Source organism: Nothobranchius furzeri, chromosome 3, assembly GCF_043380555.1.
Source record: "Nothobranchius furzeri strain GRZ-AD chromosome 3, NfurGRZ-RIMD1, whole genome shotgun sequence".
Taxonomy (NCBI): Eukaryota; Metazoa; Chordata; class Actinopteri; order Cyprinodontiformes; family Nothobranchiidae; genus Nothobranchius; species Nothobranchius furzeri.
Window position 1 is genome coordinate 52728165 of NC_091743.1, and position 26672 is coordinate 52754836.

Sequence of the window (26672 nt, forward strand, 5' to 3'; positions counted from 1 at the left end):
ATGGTGTGAGCACCATCTCTATTTGGCATAGCTTTGACATCCTCAGGCATGTTAAACCCAGTTTAATATGAGCTTCATTTTTATTATTTTTAGTGACTCAGGTACACATTTGGAGCCATCTTTGTAACTTGGATTTTCTGGTATTAAAACATGTTATTCAGTATAAGTTTAAGGACAAAATATGTACAATTTACACATGTGCAAAATGTCTATGTGACTGAAACCCAAAGAGACATTTCAGAGACAAACTGAACTGAAACAAGACTTTAAAAAGAAAAGTGTGGACAAGGACATCAGTATATATTAGCTTTATGTCTCCCACCACCCGTGGTAAAACAAACAACATGGGAGCAAGCAGGGCTGATCATATAAAGTTGATCACATATAATTTCTAGCAAATCTTATTCAAATATATATAACTAGACTGACAAACTGTATGCAGGTAAGATGGATAATGCACGCTTTGCCCTTCAATGTTTCACATCCTTCAGTAGAAATAACCACTGGGTTTGGATAGATACAGAAAATATTACAACCCAAAAACAGAATGACACCAAGTCAACCAGCAGGCTTTCTCCAATGTCCCCCACCCCCGGTTTGTAGTGCACACATTTGTGTTCAGGCAGGAGTTGATTACGTAGTCGTCTGAAGGGGGCAGCGCTGGCTTTTTAATGGTCCATGTAGCCAGTGGGGTCTCATCAGTCACAGAGAAGCATCCTCGCAAAGAGAAGTGTATGACTGCAGGTATGAGTCCATCCCCAGTCCTCCATGCTCCAGGCTGACAATCACTTTAAAAAGATAACGTAAAAGGCCAAGACCAAGCAGCAAAGAGCTACAGCAATGTGTAGCCTTGTCCCAATTACTGCAGCTGGGAATCAGAGATGATATGAGAGAGAGAGAGAGAGAGAGAGAGAGAGAGAGAGAGAGAGAGAGAGAGAGAAGAGAGAAGAGAGAGAAGAGAGAGAAGAGAGAGAGAGAGAGAGAGAGAGAGAGAGAGAGAGAGATAAAACAAGGGTTAGAAACAGAAATATAACACATACAAATAGAGAGCACTTAAAAGGCCATTCCACCCAAAATTGAAATTCTGTCTGTTGACATATTTTCCAGAGTTGGATAAGTGGGAAAAAATATTTTGAACCAGCCCAGTCATTCTCCTGACCTGGCTGTAGTCCTTTCAGTTTAGCTTAGCATAAAACACAGTAAGTGAATGGATCCAACTAGCATTGTGAGTAAAAAGGTCCTTCAGATCAGTCAGTAGTGATCCAAATTCTTCTTGGTGACCTAAATAATCAGATTGACTGCAAGTTAAAATAATTAGTAGCATTGGCTTATTGAAAAAAAATGTATTGGAACATTTACCCTGTTAAGTGCCTTTCGACAACTAGTCGTGGTTTAGCAAAAGTAAACCGAGAGCAGCATTCAAGTCAAAACTCAGTTTCTGATCAAGATTGTGTAATTAGCTGTTCTTGTGCATTTGCTCAACACCTTTTTCTGGAGTATTTTTCTGCCAAGACCTTCTGTAACACTGTAAAACCAGGCCTTCTTACCAGTTACCTATTTTTATTTAGCCAACTATAAACAGACTCGAACAAATTGAATAAACTGACAAAATCTTGAAAAAAATAATAACAAATTTTATTCAAAACACTCAAACTAAAACTAAATAAAGATTTGTGGTCATAGTCAACACTGGCTTCCAACAGCTTTTTTAACCATCAAATGTAAAAAATAGTATCAAAAATGAGCGGTGTTGGTTTTACATTATTAGTGTAGCGTTCGGTAAATTAAGTGCTTTAAGAGCTCAACATATACAATTATCTCTACTTATGACCAATAAGCTGTGATACTCCATTTAAATATAAAATATCAACCCTGCTTGATCTTTATTGTACGTATCAGAAGATTCTAGGATTTTTGCTTTATTAAGTAATTGTAAACACTTTGTTTTGATTCAGAAAAGAGTCAGGTTTAGAAAAGTAAGAATTTTTTTTTACAAGCAATTAAAACAAGACTAGTTAACTAAGCATTTACTGTGAGTGGATGGAACTAAATGTGATGTGTAACTATGTGTGAATGCGGTGTTAGTCAGAACCTCCTTATCTAGGAATGCTGAGTTCTGGATGTAAAAGATTTTGGTTTGCATAAACTATGAAGTTCTTATCAAAGACACATCAGACGCAATCTATCATGTCTACTTCACCCGTTTTGGAGACCCTCGTGGTGGATCTGAAGGTCACAGGGGTCGGCTGACCTCTGGCACCGGAGGGCTGTAGAATACCGTGGTACTGACTCTTCAGTCCAGAGATGTCTCGGGTCACAGCAGCTGGATGGAGCCGCGCGTCTGGGACTCTTTAAGGAGTCTAACAATATCAGCTTTGTTCTCAGGAACTGTTTACTGTATCAGCTTTGCAGGTGCAAAAAGGTTTTGACGACGTGTCAAAATCTTTGATGGTTAAAGAGGTTCTACTTCAGATGGCCGGTCTGAAACTTTCTCTAGAACTGCTGAATCACCCAAGGTGATCCAGTTTTAAGGTTTTGATGTTATTATTTCCACAGCCAATCAAAGGCTGACAGGTTTGAGAGATGTTACCAAGACAACTCAGAAACACCCTTCCTTGATACCGGATGTTCTGACTTGGTAAAAAGTCTATGTGCCAGAGTTTAACCTAACCGTACTTGTTATTGTGTGAGTGCAGATGTTATGACCTCTGCCATATAAACCTGCAGAACCACATTGCAATCATTGTAGACATAACATTCATTTCACACTTCAATCATTGAGCACAGATTAATGAAGCATTTCATTATAATATAAACAAACGTTTATTTAATGATTATCTAGATTATAAGTCGTGGAATAGTTCATATTGATTTAGGAAATCATTCTTGGTTTAGCAACTGATCCGAGCTGGAGTGTTCCTTATGTGGAGGCCTTGGGGAAAGAAAGTTATTGTTGTCATGTCATTATCTGTTGTCAGAGCTGCAGATTCTGTGAGCTCCAGCTGGTATGGAGGCAGGCTTATTTAAAGAGAACACATGCAGTGTTGTGTCTCCTGTTTGACCAGATGTTGAATAGATGTTGAATGGTCAAACTGTACCTAAAACTGACCATAGCTGGACGTTACATTAGTGTGCTTCCCAATTCATTTACCTTTGTAGAAGACGCCCCACACTCCTTTCTTCTCGGACAGCAGCCAGCTGTTCAGACGAGGCACCTTTTTCAGGTACGCACAAGTGCAGATAAACAGCAGCCCAAAAACAAGGATGCCATCAAAGGAGTACACTGCAGGAGGAAACAAAGACAATGTCAAAATTTGGCCCAAGAACCCCTTAGCTGTGCACATTTTATTCTGATTTCATTTTCAAATGTTAGTTTACTCACAATGTGATGGAGTGACAATAGATACACTGACACATATGTTATATAAAACTGAATAATCTAACATGGACTAAATTAGAATAAGACACTGTGGTAACACTGTGGCCATTTTAAAGACATCATACTGATTCTATGAAGCTTGATTTTGTCTTTAAACTTATCTTTATTTTACTGATTTATAAAAATGTTTGTTTTATTGGACATTAACTGTAAAGAAATTTAAGGTTTAATATTTTGCTCTTCACTGTTTTAATAAAAGCTAATATCATAACATCCAAGTGACTCAAATGTTAGTTTCCATTTCCAAAACATGTGTCACTTTGTTATCGTCATAGTCAGACTGCGAACATCTGTCATTAAAAGGATTATTATTGTTATTTTAAGTGTACCTTTGAGCAATTTAGTTTGTGTTGCCCAGTTTAAAAACAGATGGGCTATTCTGCTGTGTAAACTAAGTTGACCCCTCAAAAATTGCTTGGAAACTCATTAGTTTGCAGGATTCGATTTACACATTTTATACTGAATACAACTTAGCAATTTATCTCAAACTATTAACAAAATACATCATCGAGTCAAGAGTGTTCCGTTAATTGTGGTTTTAATAAGAAGGCTAGCAGGGCCACGTCTACAGCTTCGCTACTAGCTTCCATTAGCATGCTAGCTCCCCCTCCCAGAAGTTACCCAACTTGTGCAGCTAACTTGTCGGATAAAGCAGTCTACGTACCATTAGTCATATTTGAAGTTTGGTCTCTGGTGATGTTATATGACTACTTCTTCCTGACGATTAATAATCCATTATATACTCTATAAAATAACTAAACTGTGACACCTTCAGATCCGCATAGCACTTCTTCGGTTGATATTTCCGTTTCTCTGAGTTCTTTTTCTACTTCGTGGGTTGATTAGCGGTTGACAAAGCTGCCGATTGGTGCTTTTACCGCCACCTAGTGGACTAGATGTAGAACAAGGGTCTGGCAGAGGAGAAATAAACAGAGAACTGCCATTTCTTTAGTCCAACAAAATCCTTGTGTTATACCTAATTAATAGTTATAAGATAATTAGTAATTTATTTATTTTCTATGGAAGCAGATCATCTAAATTAGGGCAATTGTCTGTGTTTGAAAATCCACAACACATTTTGTGCTGTATTTGTCTCAGAAGTTTAACTACAATTGATAAGTGTTGTCAGGATCCTCCTATATAATACATTTTGTACAACACATTTTATTATTACATGCCATCCTCCTCACACGTGCATAAAAAGTTAAATCAGGCTTCTCTGTGTGTTTGAGCATCTCAAACTGACAATACTGTCACCTAGTGGAATATAGTTCAACATCTCCCAAAACTGCCTTATTCTGATGTGCCCATGAACTCACTTCATTGACGCAAATCTAAATGTTGAATCTCAAGAATGGCATAGAGTCATTAGTAATTAATACAATATACATAAAAAAATGCACGTAATTCCATGCTGTTGTTCTTTTTAAAACACAGAAACAGTTTTGTTTACCTGTTTTGTCACTACGTTTCGCCGGCGGCTGCAGGTTTCCTCAGGCTGACGCTGATGGTGGCGCATCACTTCCTTCTCCGTTCCTAAAAATGCATATTTCACTTTCAGTATCATGATGATAATACATTTTTACAAGAAGCTTTTCCTTTGAACAATAAGAAAATAAAACTGAGGCATTTTTGTAGATATAATTATACTAATTTTGCATACTTGTATATTAAATGTATTTAAATTTTTGACTTTTAGATGTGTGGTTGACTGAAAAAACATTTTTAATGGTTATTTCTGATTATAATTGGTCATTCTGACTTTTTCATGCAGGCTGAACATTAAAGCAGTCTCCTACACATCTCCTGGGTTAGCTTCTGATACAAAATAGATGGTAAAATGCTATGATTTGAAAATCCTCACACTGTAATGTCACACTGTGAATATGCATTCATGGCCTTGCACATCTTGGCTTGTCGTTCCCACATATATATATATATATATATATATATATATATATATATATATATATATATATATATATATTAAAGCATGTTCAACCAAATCAAATGGCTGATTAAAAGTAAGTAAAATCAAAGTTTATTTAGCAAAGAAACTGCACAACCACACTCACTGATGGTAAACAGTAGTTACGTCCCTCCTTCCTTTGTTTTGAAAGGATAAAAACTGACAATCTCACAGCCAGCTGGATAAGAAATATGTTTCAGTATAACCTTCCTTCCAAAATGACTGAAACATTAGACTCTTTTGCGATTTTCTCTCTGTAAAAATTTTACTGTATTCTTACATACTGTACCTTTAAATCAATGTCATTAATTCTCATTTCTGTTTTAAAGAAAAGAGGTACCTTTTAAAACAAGATTTTCTATAATCGACGAGCACGCTGTGCATCATCCAATTTGGAACACAGGTGCTCTGACAGTGTGTAGCACATCAAACTGTGAATGAACGGAGGGGGGCTGGAGCAAACTGGTCCTGGAAATTCTTTAATGGGTGCAAAAAGAATTATGAACTAACGTTTCGATATACTTGTCATCATCAGAGTTACAGATCCACTGTTTCCTGAGGTCTATATGATGTGTAGTTTGTAGTTTGCTCCAGCCCTCCTTTCATTCACAAGATTTTCTATGTCTGTATAAATGTCTCTGGCTTAAAACTGACAAAAACAATCAAAAAGCGATAATCCCATTTTGCGTGATTTCAAATGATGGGTTTGTGTTATTTTAATCAGTGTACATCAAAATCCTAATCTCTGCATATTGGAACAGCTGCTGCACAAAGACGACAGAAGTTTCCACTGGAGGTAACAAGGGTAGAGCCAAGGGTTATATGAGACACAGGATGTTCTGATCAGAGCTGCAGCTCAATGTGCCAAACACCTCGTCTGTGGAACCTCCAATGCATCTTTACCAGAGCACACAGGTAAGATATTTGTTTGAGGAGGAAATTGGAATTGAATAAAACAAAAAAAAAAGAAGAAGAAGAAGATAATCTTCTGCATCTCATGTGTTAATACTCAAACTCTGATCTGAATTATTTTTTTATTCCAGCTAACAGCCTGTGTTTCTAACACCAAATATAAAATCCAAAATTTACTAATTTCTTTACATAATTACATTTAATAAATGAAACACAAGTAGACAAAAAAGTGATTCCCAAACATTTGCAATTTTGCCCATAAATTGCTCCTTTTATCATTTTATTTTTTTTATTTTTATTTTTTACAAAATAATCACATTGTGCATTTGTTTCAATTAGTTTTCATTTTTCCTAGAAGGGGTAATAAATAGAATCTTTCTAAGCTTTAAACCCTTTTGCAACTTTTAATTTGTCGGAGCTAAATACGATTTGGTGCAATACTCCAAGAAAAGTGTGTGCATTTCCATTTTCTTTTTTGTTGTTTGATTTATGTACAGTCAGGTCCATAAATATTGGGACATCGACACAACGCTAACATTTTTGGCTCTATTCACCACCACAATGGATATCAAATGAAACGAACAAGATGTGCTTTAACTGCAGACTATCAGCTTTTATTTGAGGGTATTTACATCCAAATCAGGTGAACGGTGTAGGAATTACAACAGTTGGCATATGTGCCTCCCGCTTGTTAAGGGAACAAAAGTAATGGGACAATTGGCTTCTCGGCTGTTCCATGGCCAGGTGTGGGTTATTCCCTCATTATCCCAATTACAATGCGCAGATAACAGGTCCAGGGTTAATTTCAAGTGTGCTATTTGCATTTGGAATCTGTTGCTGTAGATCCAAAGAGCTGTCACTATCAGTGAAGCAAGCCATCATTAGGCTGAAAAAACAAAAGAAACCTATCAGAGAGATAGCAAAAACATTAGGCGTGGCCAAAACAACAGTTTGGAACATTCTCAAAAAGAAGGAACGCACCGCTGAGCTCAGCAACACCAAAAGACCCGGAAGACCACGGAAAACAACTGTGGTGGATGACCGAAGAATCCTTTCCCTGGTGAAGAAAACACCCTTCACAACAGTTGGCCAGATCAAGAACACTCTCCAAGAGGTAGGTGTATCTGTGTCAAAGCCAACAATCAAGAGAAGACTCCACCAGTGTGTGAGGGTTCACCACAAGATGTAAACCATTGGTGAGCCCCAAAAACAGGAAGGCCAGATTAGAGTTTGCCAAACATCTAAAAAAGCCTTCACAGTTCTGGAACAACATCCTATGGACAGATGAGACCAAGAACAACTTGTACCAGAGTGATGGGAAGAGAAGAGTATGGAGACGGAAAGGAACTGCTCATGGTCCTAAGCATACCACCTCGTCAGTGAAGCATGGTGCTGGAAGTGTCATGGTGTGGGCATGTATGGCTGCCAGTGGAACTGGTTCTCTTGTATTTAATGATGATGTGACTGCTGACAAAAGCAGCACAATGAATTCTGAAGTGTTTTGGGCAATATTATCTGCTCATATTCAGCCAAATGCCTCAGAACTCATTGGACGGCGCTTCATTGTGCAGATGGACAATGACCCAAAGCATACTGCAAAAGCAACCAAAGAGTTTTTGAAGGGAAAGAAGTGGACTGTTTTGCAATGGCCAAGTCAGTCACCTGACCTGAATCTGACTGAGCATGCATTTCACTTGCTGAAGACAAAACTGAAGGGAAAATGCCCCAGGAACAAGCAGGAACTGAAGACTGTTGCAGTAGAGGCCTGGCAGAGCATCACCAGGGATGAAACCCAACATCTGGTGATGTCTATGTGTTCCAGGCTTCAGGCTGTAATTAACTGCAAAGGATTTGCAATCAAGTATTGAAATGTATAAGTCTGATTTATGGTTCTTATTCTGTCCCATTACTTTTGGTCCCTTAACAAGTGGGAGGCACATATGTAAACTGTTGCAATTCCTACACCGTTCACCTGATTCGGATGTAAACACCCTCAAATAAAAGCTGACAGTCTACAGTTAAAGCACATCTTGTTCGTTTCATTTGATATCCATTGTGGTGGTGCATAGCCAAAAATGTTAGCATTGTGTCGACATCTCAATATTTATGGACCTAACTGTATATCTAAAAGATTGAAGGTTTGTTTAGTTACATGTTTGTTTCTCCATCTTCAATTTTTGTTTTTATTCAGGCCTCCCAAAACAAGTCACCCAAAATGAAAAGTTTAATTATAACAAAGAACAGCTTCCTTTTTCTTTTGAGAAATAGAAACAGTTGAACATTCATGTAACTGGTAAATAACGAAAAATCACATATGCTGTTGTGCTTTCACAAACAGAGCTCTCCTGCTGCATAAAATGACTTGCTTTTGTGCCTTTCAGACAAATCACTGGATGAGTCGGCATCAGCAGGTGACTGAAAATCAACAACAGGAGGAAGATGACCTCATCAAACCACAAAAGCTGATAAATCCTGTGAAGAAGAAAATATTTCTGTAGCACCTCAAGATAAAACTCACGAGGCGCTTCACAAAAAAAACAAAATGTAAAAATATGAAGAATTTAGAAAATGGTTACAAATATATTTAAAATGAGCAAAAATAGACAATTGTAATTAAAAAAATGTAAAGAGTGAATAGGAAAGAGGGAAATCAGTGGCATGTCTCCAACACAGAGCGCTCCATCAGGAGCTGCTGTTCTGTCACAGGCGATGAGAGAACGCAAAGCTGTGTGACTGTTTGCCAGCAAATGCAATAGAGAGCTGCTGCAAGAGGAGCAGCGGCTTTACTCTGAGCCCCTCCCAGATATCAGAGCTTCTCAGCTTATAGCAGCCTGAACGAGGGATGGGTCAGTGTGGCCAGGTCTAGCTTGTTTTCTATAAGAGTGAGAGTCCTGAAACGGCTCATTCTGGAAGGTATTGAAAATGCCAAGAATAAAATTGCTTAATATGGGAGATTTTATGCAAAGAACTTCCTAAATATTTATCAATAGCAGAAGTACTATAATCTAAGAAAAAATAAACATGTCTCCTTTAAATCTGCAGAAAAATTCGCAATCTCATGAAGAGGGATGTCTGAGATGTGATGTTTTCTGTCTTCCAGTATGAGCAGGAGAGGAAGTGGAGCATGCCAGTTTATGATAAACCCTGAATCACATCTCTAATTCAGCCAGATGACTACAGAGATACAGTAAACATGATAGTAATGTTTGTTTAGAAGAACACCACCAATGATTGGAAACTGCACACAATTCTGAAATGATTAATAAAAGCTCACCTGCCTGTTTGGGACTCTGCTTTGATGAATTATGGGGAGAAAAAGAGACTCAGGGTGACAAAACACATTTAAAATGTTTAATAAAACATTCAAGGTGGACGATCATGAATGCAATCACAGAAACCTAATTAGCATTGAATCAGATTGTTTGAGACAACAAGGAGGAGTTACATCATTATTCACAGAAATGCATCTGGTACCATCTTTAAAAACGAGCTTTGAAGTTGCTCTCTACAGCTCACCTAGATTATTTTGGACTCCCAACAAATAAAAGTTCTTGCAGGATTTCAGACATCACTACTGAGATGAGAGGAAGAGTTTAGGTTGGAGAGCCTCACATCAGAGACAAAACAACAACCAAGAAGAATTGATACAAGACTTGAAAACGAGATTTTTTTTTTTTTTGCTTTAAAAAAGCAACAAAGTGTCAAGTGTGCTGCTAACATTCACATGTAAGTATGTGTCAGTGTAACTGCTGTACTGGAAATGTTAGTACCTAACTCCTCACATCATCTATGAAACAGGAAACCAGTCATCTCAAATGTATTCAGTCATCTTAAAAAACTAATAAAACAAAATCACATTCTTGTTCATTAAATCAGATTTTTTTTCTAAAATATTTAGAAAGAAAAACAGAATCTGCAAACACGTTCACACTAGGTACGCTGTTACTGAAAATAAATTAATAGTTCATAAATAAATACAAAAAAAATGCTTGAACAAAAACATTATATGAAAAAAAAGGTACACATAATGGCATCTGGGTTTGCATGTACTAACTACAACAATAGAACAACATGACAACATTTAGAACAGATGGGAGAACAGAGTTGTAAACTGGAGGTACCAAGTGAAAAATAACAGAATTACTGGCTTTTTCATTCAGGAGAAAACGAGTGAGTTAAACAGCTTTAACTTGGCAAACGTGCTCAGTTTTATACAAAAGCTATTGCTCAGGTTACAGTCCCAGTTATACAACTATTGATGGCCTAATGGATGGATGCACGTTTGGTGGGAAAGTATTACATTTCTGAACATGTGATATTAAAAATCTAAATTTAACTTTTGGGTCAGCAACAATTATGGAATCCCATCTTTTCTTTGGCAGCACTGAGAGGGAGGTACACTCCAGTCATATATATAGGACAATCGTAGCTTCACCTCCTCCTTGCAGAGCCTGCCATCACGCTGCAGCGTCTGGTGTTTCTCCAACATATCCTCCAAGCTCTGCTTATGCGTCACCAAGTATTTGTTGTTGCAGCCCCGTGACTTATACTCTGTGTCAAACCGCGGATCGTGCAGCCGCCGGACATCTATCGGTGCCAACCAGGCACCCAGTGACACATCCTCACTCTGCCATGTCTTGAAGTAGCCGGCGTTGAAATGCACGAAATGCACCAGGTCTGCTGACAGGATGTAGCCACCGCCTAGTGCGTACGGCAAGTAGTAGTCACAGAGCTCCCAGGAGCTTTCGCGCCACTTCCCAGCTGTTTTGACACGACCCCTCCCAGAGAAGAACCCCCAGTACAACCTGCTGGATTCCTTACCCTTCAGCTCCTCCTTGAGGAGGTCCAGGCGAGCAAATGTGTCGTCATCAGCTTTAAAGACAAATTTGAAGTCCACATTCTGGTCCAGCCAGGAGTACATGTGAAGCAGCTTCAGTGTCAAGTTCTCATAAGAATCTCGCAAATCAGGAAGTAACAGCAAATCCTTGTGTCGCCCTTGTTCTGTGTTCAGATTTTGAAGGTCATCGTTTGACAGACCTTGGGTTCCCACAACAAACTTAGCCAGAACATCCGAATCCCGTTTGGCAAGCCAGGTGCTGCGGATGATACTCCGCCGTTCTGTGTACTTAGGTCCTGTTGTGATGAGAACCACAAGGAATGCTGACAAGTCTTTGGACACAGAGAGGGGATTATGCTGGTCTGTGTGGTACTGCAGATCCTTGGTGTGGGGGGCTGAGCCCAGGGGATCTGAGTAGCCCTGTTTCAGGGTATCTGGTGTGCATTTGGCCAAAAAGACGAGGACCGCAGCAAAACTGCCAACAGTGCCAATGACCAGAGCTGTCTTATGGCGGCACACCATACGGAGCAGATTCATGGTGCTTAATCTGAGGAGGAAGCACACAAAACATCAATATTGATTAAAAAAATAAATTCTTCCGATTTGGCAACCACAAGTTTCTGCAATAACTGGAAAGCATCAGGCAAGGAAGGACCTGAACAAATGAATAGGATTTTTTCATGCTCACTGCATCACCTTCATGTTTCCATACATAAAAAATGCCTGCAAACATTGTTGAGTAATTTTAGACATTTTGTCAAAAACGGACACATTCTGCACTTGAAAAATTAAGCAAATTAGCAAGAACCTCGGATGAGCTCCATTTGTAGCAACATTCAAACTTTCAACTACAACGATCTACACGGGTGTAAACAAAAATGAGTTAAGGTTTACCTTCGCTTATTAAAATTAATCTGTCCCCTAGATGATGCAGCCAAGGCGGACCAGACTGCAGCTGCACAGCTAGCGTTAGCTACCGGGATAAAACCCTCTGCGCACTTTGTAAACACGCTCGGGCTACTAACGCACACAGACGCAGTTCGTTCATGTTGGTCTAAACAGGAAGTTCGAACCAGTTCGTCCAACAAGGTCGACCGGGTAGGTTACAATATGCAGGTTAAACGCTGCGTTAAGAGATTCGGTGCATTTTCTGCTTTGTACAGTAAGCCCAATCAGTTTTGGGTGGCTGTGACGAACAGGAACCGGAAGTGAATCTCTCGACTTAGATAAATTAAAACGACACAGAGTAACAGTCTCAAATGTATTTATTTATTTGTTTATTTATTTATTTATTGGGGAGGCTGTCTGATACGAATAGATATTTATACCACAACTGTTTGCAGCATATTTTTCTGTGTTACATCAAGCATATTGCGTTGAAAAAGAAAAAAAAAAACAGAAAGGGGAGAATAAAGACCATAACGACAACTGATTGCTGACTGAAACATGTTCCTTGTTCTTCCAGATTTGCTTCATGCCCAAAACGCAAACGTTCACTTTGAGTCTGTGGGTTTAAAATGCATTTTCTATTCTGAAGAGAGCCTTTTAAAGTCTTAACTTGTTATGAATTAGATTCCAACTTTTAATCAATTTTCATAAGAACTTTACTTTGAAAATCCTAACCGGAAATGTGTTGTTTTGTAGCTAGCTGACGCTGAGGGTGTGCTAATGTCCATCATCTGTAAGGAGCATCATGTCCTCGTCGTGGTGAAATAGCCATTTGTTGTCTGTATTCTCACTTGACACCTAAATAATTAACAAAACCGATCATGTAAGCGCTTTGTTTGATATATTTGTCCGCTATAGGCTAGCTAATTGTTGTAACTACAACAGTAACAAGGAAGATGACGGATACTTGGAGCAACACCGGCCGGGGTCTTCGGACATATCCATCTTTGCTGCTCGCCTCCTGTCTGTTAATATTGACTGTACGTTTGGTGATAACTGCGTCTGAGTTTGACCCCTATAGTATTCTGGGTGTCAGCAGGAGCGCCAGTCAGGCAGAAATAAAACGGGCATACAAGAACCTCGCCAGAGAATGGTGAGTGACATAATAATGTAAAGACTCAGACCAGTCCTCTTTACAGTAGGGATCCTGTGATTTAAACCGTGCCAAGCTAAACTAAGCTGTCCTAAAATGTCAAATCAGGACCACTTCCTTAACCTTACGTAAATGCTGTGATTTATGATGCCATTGTTGGACTTTCTAGGCATCCAGACAAGAATAAAGACCCTAAAGCTGAAGACATGTTTATCAAGATTTCTAAATCATACGAGGTGAGTGAGAAGACTTTGTCACATGTTTGCACCTGGTAGTTTAAGCTCCTCTTTCTTCATTTTAGTCTGTTTCACTTTCTTCTTTATTGTTTACAGGAATTTTTTTGTTCTCACTTTTGGTTTTCCTTCTGTTTGACACACCAGATTCTGTCTAATGAGGAGCGAAGGTCCAACTATGATCGCTATGGGCAGATGGATGAAAACCAACCCTTTGGCCAGTCACAACATCACGGTTTCCGCAAATTCCACAACAGCTTCTACTTTGACGAGTCCTTTTTCCATTTCCCCAGGTACTCTTATGTTTCAGAGAGCATTTTCTTCTAAGCCAACAAAAGGCAGGAGGCAACGCTGAATTAGAATTGAGTGGGTGGGGTGGGGGGTGCAGACAATTTTTTAGGGGGGCATCATTTACATCGATCTTTAAAAACACACAGCTTTTTTTTCTCCAACCCCTTTCCAGGTCCAGGGAGTTTGCAGACAGCAAGTACATGCTTCACCATGCACAGTTTAACAGTGATGTACTCCCAGACAGCTACAAGAGGCCATACTTGATCAAAGTGACTTCTGAGTGGTGCTTTGAATGTATGCACATTGAGCCTGTGTGGAAGGAGACGGTGCAGGAGCTGGAACCCCTGGGTGAGATTTTTGCATTGGAAGTCCTCTTTTATGTTTCAGGAAGTAGAAGTAAGCCACATCAGAGGAGAGCTTTAGACTACAGGATCTGGAGTTTTATTTCCTGATAGTTGGACATCTCGTCTCGGATTGGATAACAGCAACGCAACACTCCCACTGACTCCGTTTGCTTTGCAACATTGATGTTTTATCTCCACAAAGAACTCAAACCAGGATAGGGCTGGGCAATAAATCGAAAATTTATCGTTATCTAAATTTCTGACTCTTATTGAGATCATTTTTCTCATGTCAATACATAAGATAATAAAAAAAATGAAAAGATGTGTGTAGGTAAGCAACACTCATGTCCCTTTAAAGGGACTTTATGGAGTTTTGAATTTTTATGCTCGCGATTGCCCCCTCTGGCCAAAAGCGTAACGGCAGCTTCAGTAGGAGGCTCGTGCACGAGGCGAGCATGCTGTACGTGCACACTCCTTAACGGGTGCGGACGGGCACCCATGGTGCAGCCTCAAAAGAAGACATTATCTGCGCCAAAACATCTCAATGTCGAAAGGTTTTGTTAGGAATCATTAACATGATTCCCCTGTTTGTTTGGAGCGGGTCTGGGATTTCTAGGCGTGAACAGACTAGCCGCGGCTAATCTAACCAGTGTTTTTAATGACGTCACTGCCGTGCGCCAATCTGTTTTTATTAAGATTAGATGTACCTTTGTCCTAATGTGGAGAAATTCGTTTTCTCCCTTTATTGACCAACAGAGTTGTTCAAAAGTACAGAACAAAACATATGGCATTACAGCTTATGACAAAAATGCTCCTTAAACAGAGTTTAAGCAGCAAAACATCACTCTGCAAATAGTATATATATAGTGAGACAATTCATGATTTTAAGTGTTAACTTTCGCCAGTTTTGTATGCACGTTTTAAAAAATGCTGATACTTGAAAGGTTTAAGCACTTTTTACACTTAATTCTTAACATTTAATTTTTGCAATATAAACTGAGGAATGCTATTTTTTGAATAAACTTGTTCAATAAATTGGTGTTTTTAAATAGTATCAAAATTGAGTATCGAGTTTTTTCTTCTTCCCAGTATCGAATCGAGTTTGAAATTTTAGTATCGTGACAACCCTAACCCACATCTTTTTTATCTGTGAATTCAATGCCGTTCGGCAAGTCTCAAATAAAAATTTGGGCATCTTACTGTAAAAAAATATACCATTAATGTAACAAAGAAACTCTACAAAAACTGTGTTCTCACCCAGAATCAAACCCAGGTTTCCTGCACGAGAGTCCAACGTCTAACTAGATGAGCTAAACCACCACTGATGTTTCTGGTATCTGTAGCTTTTATATCCTTGATGACAGCTAAAACAACGTTCAAAGAACGCTTCGGAGCGAAAATGGCTATTTTGTTGCTAATTTGCAGGAAATATCTAGAAGAAAGTAGCTAAGGGTCCTCAGAAATGTAGCTAGGTTCACCACTAGGCGTTAGGAACAGCAACAAAGTAGCTGAGTTAGCTCTACCTCTCTCTCTGCAGCTAAAGCTACGGATAGCAAATGGTACGGGCTATGCCTGAGCGTGAACGCGCATGAAGCAGCCTGCTCGACCCGAGCAGCTCTCTTTTTCTGTGATTTTACAGAAAAACAGGCAATCACAGTAAAAATGCCAGGGCTCATTCTACAGGACCAGGGCATTGCAGGAGAATGTATGAAGAAGAAATTTATTATTTCTATACTTTTTTGGCAGTCAAACTTCCATAATGTCCCTTTAAGAAGCTGTACCACTTTGAGTCACGTTCTCATGTTCACTGTGAGGTGTTCCAATCACACAGTTCTGTATCTTTTCCTTTTTGTTTCTCTCATTCTGACCTTTGTTGACATTAAACTAGGTGTGGGTTTTGGCATTGTCGATCTGGGCTATGAGCGCCGTCTAGCCAATCAGCTGGGAGCTTATCGTGCGCCCTCCATCATCGGGCTGGCGAATGGCAGGATAACCTTCTTCCACCAGGCTGTGGTTCGAGAACACCTGCAACAGTTTCTAGAAGCACTGCTGCCTCAAAACTTGGTGGAGAGGGTAACTAGAGCTCACACACACTACATGAAGTAGTTGATTTTTGCCTTAAAGGCGCAGTAGAAGATCTTTTACTTGCCATTCAAGCAAGCCACTTTTTGCAAATACACAATTCAAAAGTCCAACCTCCTTTTTTAAGGCGTTCCCTACATTACCCTAGACCTAACCCCATTATTACCACATTGTAGTAAAAAATAAAATCTAAACTATACATAAAAATAGTTCAAACATTAAACACCAAACTTAAGGGGATATTCCACTCAGAAGTAAAATTTTGTCTGTTGTTAGATTTCCCAGAGTTAGATAAGTGTAGCTAACAATCTCAGTCATTCTCCTGATCTGGAAGCAGAAAGTTTTGCTTTAGCTTAGCATAAAACAATGTAAGTAAAAGGAAGGTTCAAAGCTAGAACCTTCCTTTTACTTACATTGTTTTATTACCATTTATTATCGGTTTTTTCAACACAAAGTGACCTGGAGCACAGCACTGTTGAGTGGGCTGTCCCACAGTGTGTTGGGGTCCTTCGGGTCCTTCCTTCAGCCTAGTAGTGGCGGCAGTTGGCCACACAAGTGCCTGATTATTTTTATTTGTTTTTATCTGCTTTCAAAAATAATTTCAGCATTATAGATAAAATTGAATGTACCGGCCAGCCTCTAGTCAAAAGTTCCAGAACTCAAACCTGAATTTCCTCAGACTCATTTTGTCCTTTCCGTCAACTCTTCACACACACACAACAAATGCGTTGGCAGCAAACTCAAGGGAACAAACTTGTTGACAGACGGCTCTGCCAGCCAACAGAGGAGAGGCTGCGTTCAACGACAACAGGTCCGTCACCTAACCGTTAACAAGAGAATTTCAGAGCCCATTAAAATAAAAAAATAAAAACTTTTATTTTATTGGTTGCCTTCAGTATGTGAAGAGCATTTCTAGTAATATGGTAAAAATGCTCCAGAAAAACATCTCATACCTCATCTTTAACCTTATTTCTGCAGGACAGCTTTCATTTCTTAGTTTAAGTACGGTTAAGACCATCAGGTGTGGTATTTTCATGAAACAGAAGCATATGGATATTTGAACTATTTTCTGTTGTTTTTCCAGATCAATGATAATAACTACCTGGCTTTTCTTGACGGTTGGCATTCAGAAAATAAGCCCCGTGTTCTCCTGTTTGACCAAGTTCCTGTTGTTTCTCTACTCTACAAGGTAAAGCTGCCAAAAACTGCTCTGAAAGCTTTAATATGAACAAACCACATTGTGCATTGTGAATCTAATAAACTAGCTAATAAAGTGTGCTCAGTAATCGTGACACAGACACCCAGCATGAGAAAACAGTCAAGTAAGGCTGATGGTAATGAGACGATTCCTATTATATTGACTTTTTCTGTGCCTCTGGGGTTTGTTTAGACTTCATCACAATGACTTCTGGGATGAGTGAGTCAGCAGTTTTATTTCCTGCAGCTTAAATCCAATAAGTTTATGTTTCCGTCAGAATTCACATATTGTCTTTGATTGCCATGTTTTTTTTTTCACAGCTAACCTTTTGCCAATATTTTTTGGCTAATTTTTCGTGTTAGACCTGATCCTTGTTATGTAGTAAAAATGTGCACAAACTCTTTTGTTGCTAATTCAATGAAGAATTGTTCATATTTTCCAAACGCTTTCTGTTTCCGGTGCACAGTTTTGACTATAAAGTCTACTCTCTTCCTTTTTAATGATCCTATTTTGTGTTTTCCTCCTTCCAGCTGACAGCCTTTACCTTCAGAGACTACGTGCGCTTTGGCTACGTGGATCAGGGAGCCTCGCACAACCCTAAACTACTTCAGCAGTTCAACTTAAACACCTACGCTCCCACCATGCTGCTTTTTAAGGAGCACACAGAGAAGCCCGTTGACATCATCCAGGTACACTCCATTCAACCTGCAGACTAAGTCCTGGATGTGAATGTCTGCCGTTGCAACAGAAAGGAAACCATAGCCAAACGTCTCTCACCCTGTTTCAGGCTAGAGGGATGAAGAGGCAGCTCATGGACGAGTTTGTCTCCAACAACAAGTTCCTGCAGGTGCCACGGTTGGTCAGCCAGCAGCTTTTTAATGAGCTGTGTCCTGTCAAGCAGTTCCATCGGCGAAGGAAGTGAGACATTTTCATTTGTGTTACAAGAATTGAAGTTTATCTAGGTTACGTAGCGGGTCACCTTATTGTGAATGGTTTTTAGGTACTGTGTGCTGCTCATCACCGGGGAGGATGAAGCTTTCCTTTCAGGCAATAAGGCCTTCTTGGACTTTGCCTCCGCTAACAAAAAAGACGTGCTAAGGTTTGCGTACGTCTACCAGCGTCAACAGCAACCTCTTTGTCGGGCGCTTCTGCACAACCAGGCTGTCGCTTCAGCTCAGGTCAGCAGTCGGAACGCTCAGCGTTCATTCTTGTTTCTGACTGTAAGGTAAAGAAAACATCAAGGATAACCCGAACTTTGATTCTCACTGCCCTTGCCTTTTCACAAAATACCAAACTGGAAGTTGTATCAGATTTGTTGTTTCAGATTACGACTGTGTGCTTTCTAAGGTTCTGCAGCGCCTCGGTTTCCAGTAAAAGTGCTGTGTAATCTCTCTGACAGGTGGTGGTTCTGGAGAGGAGGAGCCTAGCGGGTAGGGTCATGTACCGCTCTGTGAGCAGAGGCTGGAACGGCAGTGAGGAGGACAAACATCACCTCCACCAACAGCTGGAGCTCCTTCAGAAAGACCCCAGCTATCTGACCTTAGATGCAACGTTACCAGAACTCAACAACGAGATGGCTCCGGTACGTCCAACACCCATGTCAGACGACCTGCTCATTCTTTGATTCAATGTAATCCTCTCTTTCCATCTTCTTTCCAGATTTTTATTGTTCAGTGGATGAACGCAGCTTATGATTACATCCTTCAAACTTATGATGGCGTCCTCTACTCAGACTGGTAAGACGATACTCAGAAAGTTTTGTAACGTCAGATAAGGAGCTGAGTCATGCTCCGTGTAAGTGTGTACCTGGTGCTTAGTGAGGACTCTTAACTGGATGCACCTCTGAAAAAGTCAAAGTAAACCTAAAATATGAACAGGTCATGGTGTTTATTTTTCTCTGTTTTTATTGCTGTAACCATGTTTTTATTGTTTCTTTAAGGCGAGAGATTATGCCCCTTCTGTCCTTGGTGTTCTCGGCTCTCTTTATTCTTTTTGGCACCGTTATCATCCAGGCTTTCAGGTGGGAGGATTTTAATTCTAAATAACTGAAAGGTTCCTCACAAACTACTTTATTTAAAACTTATTTTTGGCTTTTAATCATTGTAATGGATTTTTCTGAAATGCTAAGGAGAATCAAAATTTTCATGAAAGCGAGTTTACCGTTTGTGGTATTTTTTAGTGAGCCGGGCGAGAGCAAACCTCACAAATCCAAACGAAAGGAGCAACCCAGCACACAAACTGAGGATGATGCAGCCAGCAGAGCAAGTACCTCAAGGTATTGTTAAAATCATTTGATGTCTTTTGAACTTTCCAGAAGAGGGCATTTATTTACAGGTGTACTGTCACAACTAATGTTTGTTATTTATCCAAACGAAGAACAGCCAAACTAAATGCTTTAAACTTGAAGAAGTTTGATTTTCTCACATAAAACTTCCAAAACCTTGTAAAATAATCAAACTCTCGTTGTTTAGACTGAACGCTAAAACGAATCCTCCTGATTTCTAAATGGCTGCTTCACTCAGAGCTCTTTGCTGTTGGGGTTTTGAGTTTTGCGTCACGTCTTTGGAGATCGATCAGATATCAGCTGCTTCACAGGACGAATCTCACCAATCTATTGGATAAAATTACTGCTTGTACTGAAATCGAACTTTAGTTGTCTGAGCATCTTTATTCAAATTCCTCATGAAATAAGTAGAGTTTTATTTATTATATCATTTATAGATTTTCCTTCCAGCATATACAGAATGCATAAAGTACAGACTAGGCTTGGGCGGTATCCATGTTTTACTTCGGCTAAACTTCCTCCATATTTTATCGCTGTACGGTATTACCGTGACTAATTAAAAATGATAAAGTAAGACTCAAGTGGCACTACCAAACTGTTGGCTTTGACCTCCACCGTTCAGTACCTGAATCCCAAATACCGAAAAAATAACATGATATTAGCAACTTTTATTATAAAAAGCCTGCAACTTATAAAACAGATTTTTTTTGCCAGAAAAACCAGCATTTTTACTTTTCTTGCTTTAACGTTGCATGTTATGGACCGACCGCTTTGCCCATGGTGCTGAAAACCCACTGGTGAGCTTGTGGCTTGCGGGCCAGTCACGACATCTGTGGAAGAGACTAGCAGCATGTTTTAACCAAAAAAAAGATTTGTTGTCTCCTCGAATAACGGGCCCCGAACAGGCTGTTGTTTCAGCTGCGGGGTAGGGCTGGGCGAAATGGCCCAAAGTCAATATCACCATATATCGAGGAGTTCACCCCGATAACGATAAATGGACGATAACTACTTGTATGCATAAAAACTAAAGTTGTCCTCTAGATGGGGCTGTGTTGTCATGTGACTCGAGGTGGTACAGCTTCTTAAAGTAACATGAACGTGGCCAACTTGCATCTTTTTATTTTTCTAAATATTGAATTTGTTGAAGTGGGGAAAACGATCTAGATTAGAGTGAGAAATTTCGATAACGATACATTTTTAATATATCGCCCAGCCCTACTCTGGGGCATTTCGTTGCAGTGCCGACGGGACCTGCATCACCTTTTTATTGCACGGGGAACACTCGTTGACCGGGAAAAACACAGATTGTCGGAACACCAGCTCTCCTTTATCGTTTGTTTGGAACCCAAAATACTTCCAAACTGCAGAAGTTGTGTGTTTTTTTTATTTTACACACTGCGACCTGCCATCTTTCTCCCACTCTCTTAAGGTGCATCTCTCTTTCCTCTGCGCAGTCACATGACGATGTCATGTTCATAATATTTAAGGAACATCTCCAAAAGTCGGCCAAAACATATTTAAGTAAAAATGAAAATTCAACCACACATCATTTTTACACATGAAATTACTTTTTTATATGAATCCTTGTCTCCTAAGTGCACTGCTGTTTTTGCATGATGGTATAGACGCTGATACCATTGCTATATTTACACACCAGTTGTATACGGTATTACTGTAGTACCGCCCAAGCCTAGAGCAGACAGGTTCTTCCCCCTTTAACCTTCCTTCCATTCTTTTTCCTCTCCTTTGATCCATGCAGCCGTCCTCCAAAGAAGGACTTTGTGGAAGTGACGGAGCTAACAGACATCACTTACATCAGTAACCTGGTAAAACTGAGACCGGGCCACATCAATGTCGTCCTGGTGCTCACTAATATCTGCAAAAACGCATTGCTCAGGAAATTTGCCAAGGAGGTTTTCTCTTTCTCGGGGTAAGTTATTCAAGAGGTCTATTATTAAGATTGTGCTCTTTTGATCTATTAAAATGTTAAATTTTTCCACTTCCCTTAGCACTGAGACTCTGCACTTCTCCTTCCTCAATGCTGACAAGCACCGTGAGTGGATGCCTTCGCTCCTGCGCTCAGCCTGTTATGTTGGGCAGAGTGAGAGCCTTGATGATGAAGAGTCCTCAGACTACTCCGGACACGTCCTGGCTCTCAATGGCTACAAGAAGTACTTTTGCCTCTTCAGGCCCGTCTTCACAGGCGACGATCCCAACAACTCGTCGTCCGAGAGCTCGGTTTCTTCCGACAGCAGGAGAAAGTCTCGTTCCAGGTCCAGATCTAGCTCCCACTCTCGATCCCGGTCTCATTCCAGAGAGGATGGGGCCAAACCCAAAAGAGGTTCAAGTAGAGCTACTAGCATAGAAGTCCACCACAAGCTGGACAAACTGGGAATGTGGATGGAGAGACTGATGGAGGGGACATTGCCCAGGTTGCACGTCTCTGCATGGCCCACGCTCGATGACAACTCTTCCACAGAGAGCTGAAATCAGGAAGAACAACTCGGCCTTGTGGCTTTAATTCCTGGTTAGATACGTTTGAACGATGTCTGCAGAGCAGTGTTGTGGTTCACACTTAACTGTTTAAGTTCTGCTTTTTAATTGTAGGTTGACACTGATGGTGTGAGCGAGCAGCAACACCTTGTGGAGGAGTGTTATGAGTACAAAATGCTAATTATCGTACTGCTTTATCACATCCACCTTCAGACAGCGTGCATCAAAACACAACACAGGCGTTCGCCACAGCCCCGGTGATCCAGCTAAACTCTTACGAGGTTTCTGGCTGTGCACGGTGGTGGGAGCGTGCACGTATGTTCTTGTAATTCTTCTTTATGAATCTCAGTCACTGTTAAATTACAAACATCTGTACTAGCTTGATTTCTTATTACTTCTTTAGCTGTAGACATGAATTATTCAGTCTTTTGGAGATAGAAACACTGATTTGTGCCACATTTAAACAGGTATGACAATGAAATCAAGCTATTAAACATTAACTGTTCTGTGTCTCGTTTACTAATTAAGTTGTCACTCAGCAAAAAACGGATGCAATTTTTTTGCACTGCTACTTGTACTTAAAGCCTGGAAATAACAATCTAGAGTTTGACTTTAGTGCTTTCTCTCCTTTTGATGAACAATTTAGCCAGAAAAATCCGATTTACCTGATATCCCCCCCCACAGCTCTGAATCCAAGAGAAACAATATGTCTTCTAATCTTTAGCCTCTGAATGTTTACGCATGATAGGTAGACTTAAAATAACTCATGAATTAATTTTGTCACTTTGCACTGGCAGCTTACATGGCTCTTCTTTTTGTCTCTTCAAATAGAAACATTTGCAGTACACTGATACAAAATATGTTCTTCTTTTGTTTGTCCTTTGAACTGAAACTGTGTTCATTTCTCAATAAGGAATGAAGCGTGACTCCATTTAAAAACTATTTATTAAAATGTGTGACCATTCGTTTCTGTCATGCTTCTTTAAACCAATAAATATTTTTACCAACATAAGTTGTGCATTTAATGCTACTGAGGAAGTAGACATGAAATCATTGCATCAATAATATTTTTCCCTCTCGCAGTTGATTTAAATATAATTTAGAGACGGCATGAGAACAAACTTCTCACCATAAATATAACTGCTGCTAAACACATATGAAGCATGCTGTATCACTACAGCATGTTCAGCTAAACACTTTGTTCATGGATAGATCCTCAGGGCCAAACGAGAGGGGCAGCAGCTCGTCCACCGTCCGCTTTTGATACGATCCATCAGGCTTGGACAGGTAAACGTCCCAATTGGACCCAAACTGTAGGTCAAAAAAACAAAAACTTCACATTTCACAAAAAGGAACCAGCTTTGGCTAGTGCTTTACTCCTGCTAGTGCTGATTAGTATGCGTGCTGCTTTAGTGACTCATTTAAACTCTGCAAATGGAACAAGGAGCTCAGACCTCTCTCATGAACTGTCTGCAGCCCCCACATGGAGAGATGAACTGGTCGCATAAGTCACTGCAAAAAACAGAAAGTTGGAAAACGTAGCAGAAAGCAAATGGGGTTTGGAGGAATTTACAAGAAAAATGAAACTCAATTGTTTGGCTTTTATGAATAATTTGGTAATTTTTTACAGTACTTTGTGCAATATCAAGCATTAATAAATAAGGGTATTAAAAACTGCTTAACCATATTAATGTAATGCATTGCTTAGCAGACCCTCTGCCCACTCAGCCATTTGTCCTAACCTTTACAACGGTAGTGACACTAGGTAGTTGTGCATGCTTTTAGCACCCCCTAGTGTCCGTTTTTAATTTACTGTAGTTAAACCGAAAATGAAACTTATCTCCTCGTGCATTCATCTTTTAAACACCTTAATCTTACTGCTGTAGCGTCTCCTCCGTCTTCATTATCTTCTAGAGGAGCGGTTTATCACTAAATCAAACAAATCAGCTGTGTTCACCATCAGTAACATGCAGGGAACGTGCTGGAAGCAGACCGCTCCACCATGTCTGCTCCACTCCACTCAACCCCCCTCCCCCCAGCAGGGACAGACCAGCAACTCTGAAGTTGCAAGTGTGATATTCTGGCCAGAGGGGGCGGTGGGGTCTGAGTGACATTCCATTAACCCTGTAAATAGTTATTTAAGCACGAACTGGCTCAAGGCAATTATTTAAAAATATGAAAAATGTGCATAGTATCCCTTTAATAAAGGGATTATTTGTTTATTAGTGCTTCATAATGCAGTAACGTTAATAGAGGGACCCTTACTGTAAACTGTTACGTTATTCTTGAGGTGAAAATAAATGCAACATGAAGCAATACAATGTACATTTACCTGGCGATTGCAATGGCCTTGAAACTCCTGTATCCTTCTGACACGGCCTTCGAGATGGCGTTCCTTTCAGCACACAGTCCCAAAGTGTAGCACGCGTTCTCTACATTGCACCCTAGAGAGACACACAAAGACATGGGGTGACTTAACTTATGAGGGGCATTTACCTTCTGGAACAGTGTTTACTTCTGCTGGCCTGTTCAAATAGTCAGAGGGGTCTTTGGACTTGCAGCAGTTTTCCAGTCATCGCCCCGTACCTCCCCCACGTGACAGGACAGGTGACTTGTCCAGTGATGCTGACAGGAGCACCGTGTCTCCGACTTCTGTTTGTGCACATGCCGACTGTACTTACTGGGTGTGGAGAACGTTGGCCTTTTACTCCAGAGCTTTTCTCAAGTTTAGACATTTGACCTGATGGGTAATCATTAACATGATCCAGCAGTATGAAGATCAGAGCAAACGGATGCACTATTGTGTTGTTTTAATATTGAATTCTGTTATGTCTCCTAGAAGGCTTTGACTCAGACACATTATTTAAATTTTTTTATACTAAATATAATAGAAAAGCATGGGCTTAAAGAGGAAATTACCAACATTTTGCATAGCTCACCTGTAAACACACAGTTGTCGAGGGTCATGACAGCAGCTCCCACCCGGAATTTGCTGTAAGGGCAGTAAGATTGCGTCTTTACCTCCTGCGACTGATGAATCAGTTTTTTAACCATTTCTTGGCTCAGGTCCCTGGAGCGACTGACAACAGTGATGTCCCGTCGGGAGTTGACTCCATCCATAGTGGCTCTTGGCGTTTTGTAGACCTGATTTTGACTGAATGAGCTCATTGTGGCTCAGCTTTAAATGTGAATGGGACCGAGGGGTGAAAGGGGTGAGGACACAGTCAGCCAATCATTCACCAGGGAGTAAACTTACCATAATTACCCTAACCCTGTCCAAAGGAAGAGGACAGATTTTTATATGGATTTTAAAAGAAAGGTGTGATGTACTTGACAGCGGTAAACAGTGTTGCATTGGTGCTGGGGGGTACAGCTACTCACCTCTAAACCAGATACTTTTTATCTTGTCTTTATTTTATTTATTCCTGCATTAACTTTATTGTAGCCCAGATGAAGAGCGAACCCACACGATACGTACATATCAAAGCAAAGGGTTCTGCAGTGGCGTCAATGCTTTTGTTGTTGAGTTTTTAAGGCAGTTTGCCGTAGAAAAACAACACTTCTTGAATCTATGGAAAACATTGAAAACCTCTTAAAGCCAGTTACTTATAGCTGGAAACATTGTTCAAGCATTGGTCCGGATCTCAGGATATTGGAGTGTTACCAAATTATTTGTTTTTTTCTTAAGTTATAATAATTTTATGGTCGATGCAAAACATGTTCAACAAGTTTCATCCATCCATCCATTTTCTTCCGCTTATCCAGAGTCGGGTCATGGGGGCAACGGCCTAAGCAGAGAGGCCCGGACTTCCCTCTCCCCAGCCACTTGGGCCAGGTCTTCTGGGGGAGCGCTACCAAACCGCGTCCCCAGACCAGCTGATAAATGACACAACAGCAGAAATTAGTTTTGAGCTAGACTGAAGCCTTCAGTCAAAAATCTCAGCAGGTATGACAAAACATTCTTAAAAGCACAACTTTTGTCTTATTAAAATAAAATAAATGTTTTTTTGTTTATAACAAAGTCATAATTAACTTATTTAATATACTGAATTATGATCGTGATATCTTCCACTAAAGAACCTAAAAGGTTTTATTTTCATCAAATTTGTAACAAATGTGTCAAAATTTAGAGGGCAAGAGATACACTTGTCCAGGTGGGGACTGGGACATGTCCCTATGCTCCCAATGGCTAGTCCGTCAATGCACTTGGCCATTACTGAATGTAAAGATAAGTTCAAACACTAAAGTGTCAATCAATCAATCAATGAAAACAGTGGCAAACAATTTTGTTCAATGATTATTAATATTTTAACTTTTCAGCGAGAGCTTAAAGTGGCAGTGTGTAGTTTTCTGGCACTGGGGGGCAGTACAGACACACATTTCAGGGTAGTTTTATACCATATCGCCATGACTGTTGCTAGTTTAAATAAACTAACAAAACTCCTGTAAGTCGTACGTCCAGCCAATCATCTAGTGTGATGTCATCGACAGGCGCAGGACCCCGAGCCAGCCAGAAGGAAACATGGTGTCTATGGCGTCCTCCAAAGAC

General features: G+C 40.0%; 4 protein-coding genes across 4 annotated transcripts; 1 reads left to right on the forward strand and 3 right to left on the reverse strand.

The window, feature by feature from the left end:
- Positions 1–163: 163 nt before the first annotated feature.
- tmem167b (transmembrane protein 167B) lies at positions 164–4254 on the reverse strand. The gene is made up of 3 exons (XM_015959518.3): positions 4104–4254; positions 3152–3283; positions 164–868 (listed from the first exon to the last, which is right to left on the reverse strand). Exons 1-3 carry the CDS (start codon positions 4111–4113, stop codon positions 786–788), a joined length of 225 nt encoding a protein of 74 aa, XP_015815004.1. The 5' UTR covers positions 4114–4254; the 3' UTR covers positions 164–785.
- A 6264-nt stretch (positions 4255–10518) lies between these two features.
- On the reverse strand, positions 10519–12277 carry b3galt6 (UDP-Gal:betaGal beta 1,3-galactosyltransferase polypeptide 6). The gene is made up of 2 exons (XM_015959515.3): positions 12052–12277; positions 10519–11704 (listed from the first exon to the last, which is right to left on the reverse strand). Exon 2 carries the CDS (start codon positions 11692–11694, stop codon positions 10675–10677), a length of 1020 nt encoding a protein of 339 aa, XP_015815001.1. The 5' UTR covers positions 11695–11704; positions 12052–12277; the 3' UTR covers positions 10519–10674.
- A 549-nt stretch (positions 12278–12826) lies between these two features.
- LOC107385556 (dnaJ homolog subfamily C member 16) lies at positions 12827–22628 on the forward strand. Its single transcript, XM_015959514.3, has 15 exons — positions 12827–13198; positions 13368–13434; positions 13579–13724; positions 13895–14070; positions 15955–16139; positions 17233–17337; positions 17877–18035; positions 18134–18264; positions 18347–18524; positions 18746–18928; positions 19006–19082; positions 19286–19366; positions 19526–19621; positions 21390–21560; positions 21640–22628. Exons 1-15 carry the CDS (start codon positions 13002–13004, stop codon positions 22115–22117), a joined length of 2430 nt encoding a protein of 809 aa, XP_015815000.3. The 5' UTR covers positions 12827–13001; the 3' UTR covers positions 22118–22628.
- A 422-nt stretch (positions 22629–23050) lies between these two features.
- On the reverse strand, positions 23051–25495 carry cdab (cytidine deaminase b). The gene is made up of 4 exons (XM_015959516.3): positions 25063–25495; positions 24456–24567; positions 23578–23635; positions 23051–23434 (listed from the first exon to the last, which is right to left on the reverse strand). Exons 1-4 carry the CDS (start codon positions 25289–25291, stop codon positions 23309–23311), a joined length of 525 nt encoding a protein of 174 aa, XP_015815002.1. The 5' UTR covers positions 25292–25495; the 3' UTR covers positions 23051–23308.
- Positions 25496–26672: the final 1177 nt, after the last annotated feature.

Coding starts and splice junctions, on each gene's coding strand:
- tmem167b (XM_015959518.3), bottom strand. Junction 869..3,151: donor GTGGGGCGTCTTCTACAAAG/GTAAATGAATTG, acceptor TCTGATTCCCAG/CTGCAGTAATTGGGACAAGG.
- b3galt6 (XM_015959515.3), bottom strand. CDS start 11,694: ATGAATCTGCTCCGTATGGTGTGCCGCCATAAGACAGCTCTGGTCATT.
- LOC107385556 (XM_015959514.3), top strand. CDS start 13,002: ATGACGGATACTTGGAGCAACACCGGCCGGGGTCTTCGGACATATCCA. Junction 16,140..17,232: donor CTCAAAACTTGGTGGAGAGG/GTAACTAGAGCT, acceptor TTGTTTTTCCAG/ATCAATGATAATAACTACCT. Junction 19,083..19,285: donor GGCGTCCTCTACTCAGACTG/GTAAGACGATAC, acceptor TGTTTCTTTAAG/GCGAGAGATTATGCCCCTTC.
- cdab (XM_015959516.3), bottom strand. CDS start 25,291: ATGAGCTCATTCAGTCAAAATCAGGTCTACAAAACGCCAAGAGCCACT. Junction 24,568..25,062: donor CGACAACTGTGTGTTTACAG/GTGAGCTATGCA, acceptor GTGTCTCTCTAG/GGTGCAATGTAGAGAACGCG. Junction 23,435..23,577: donor GCAGACAGTTCATGAGAGAG/GTCTGAGCTCCT, acceptor TTTGACCTACAG/TTTGGGTCCAATTGGGACGT.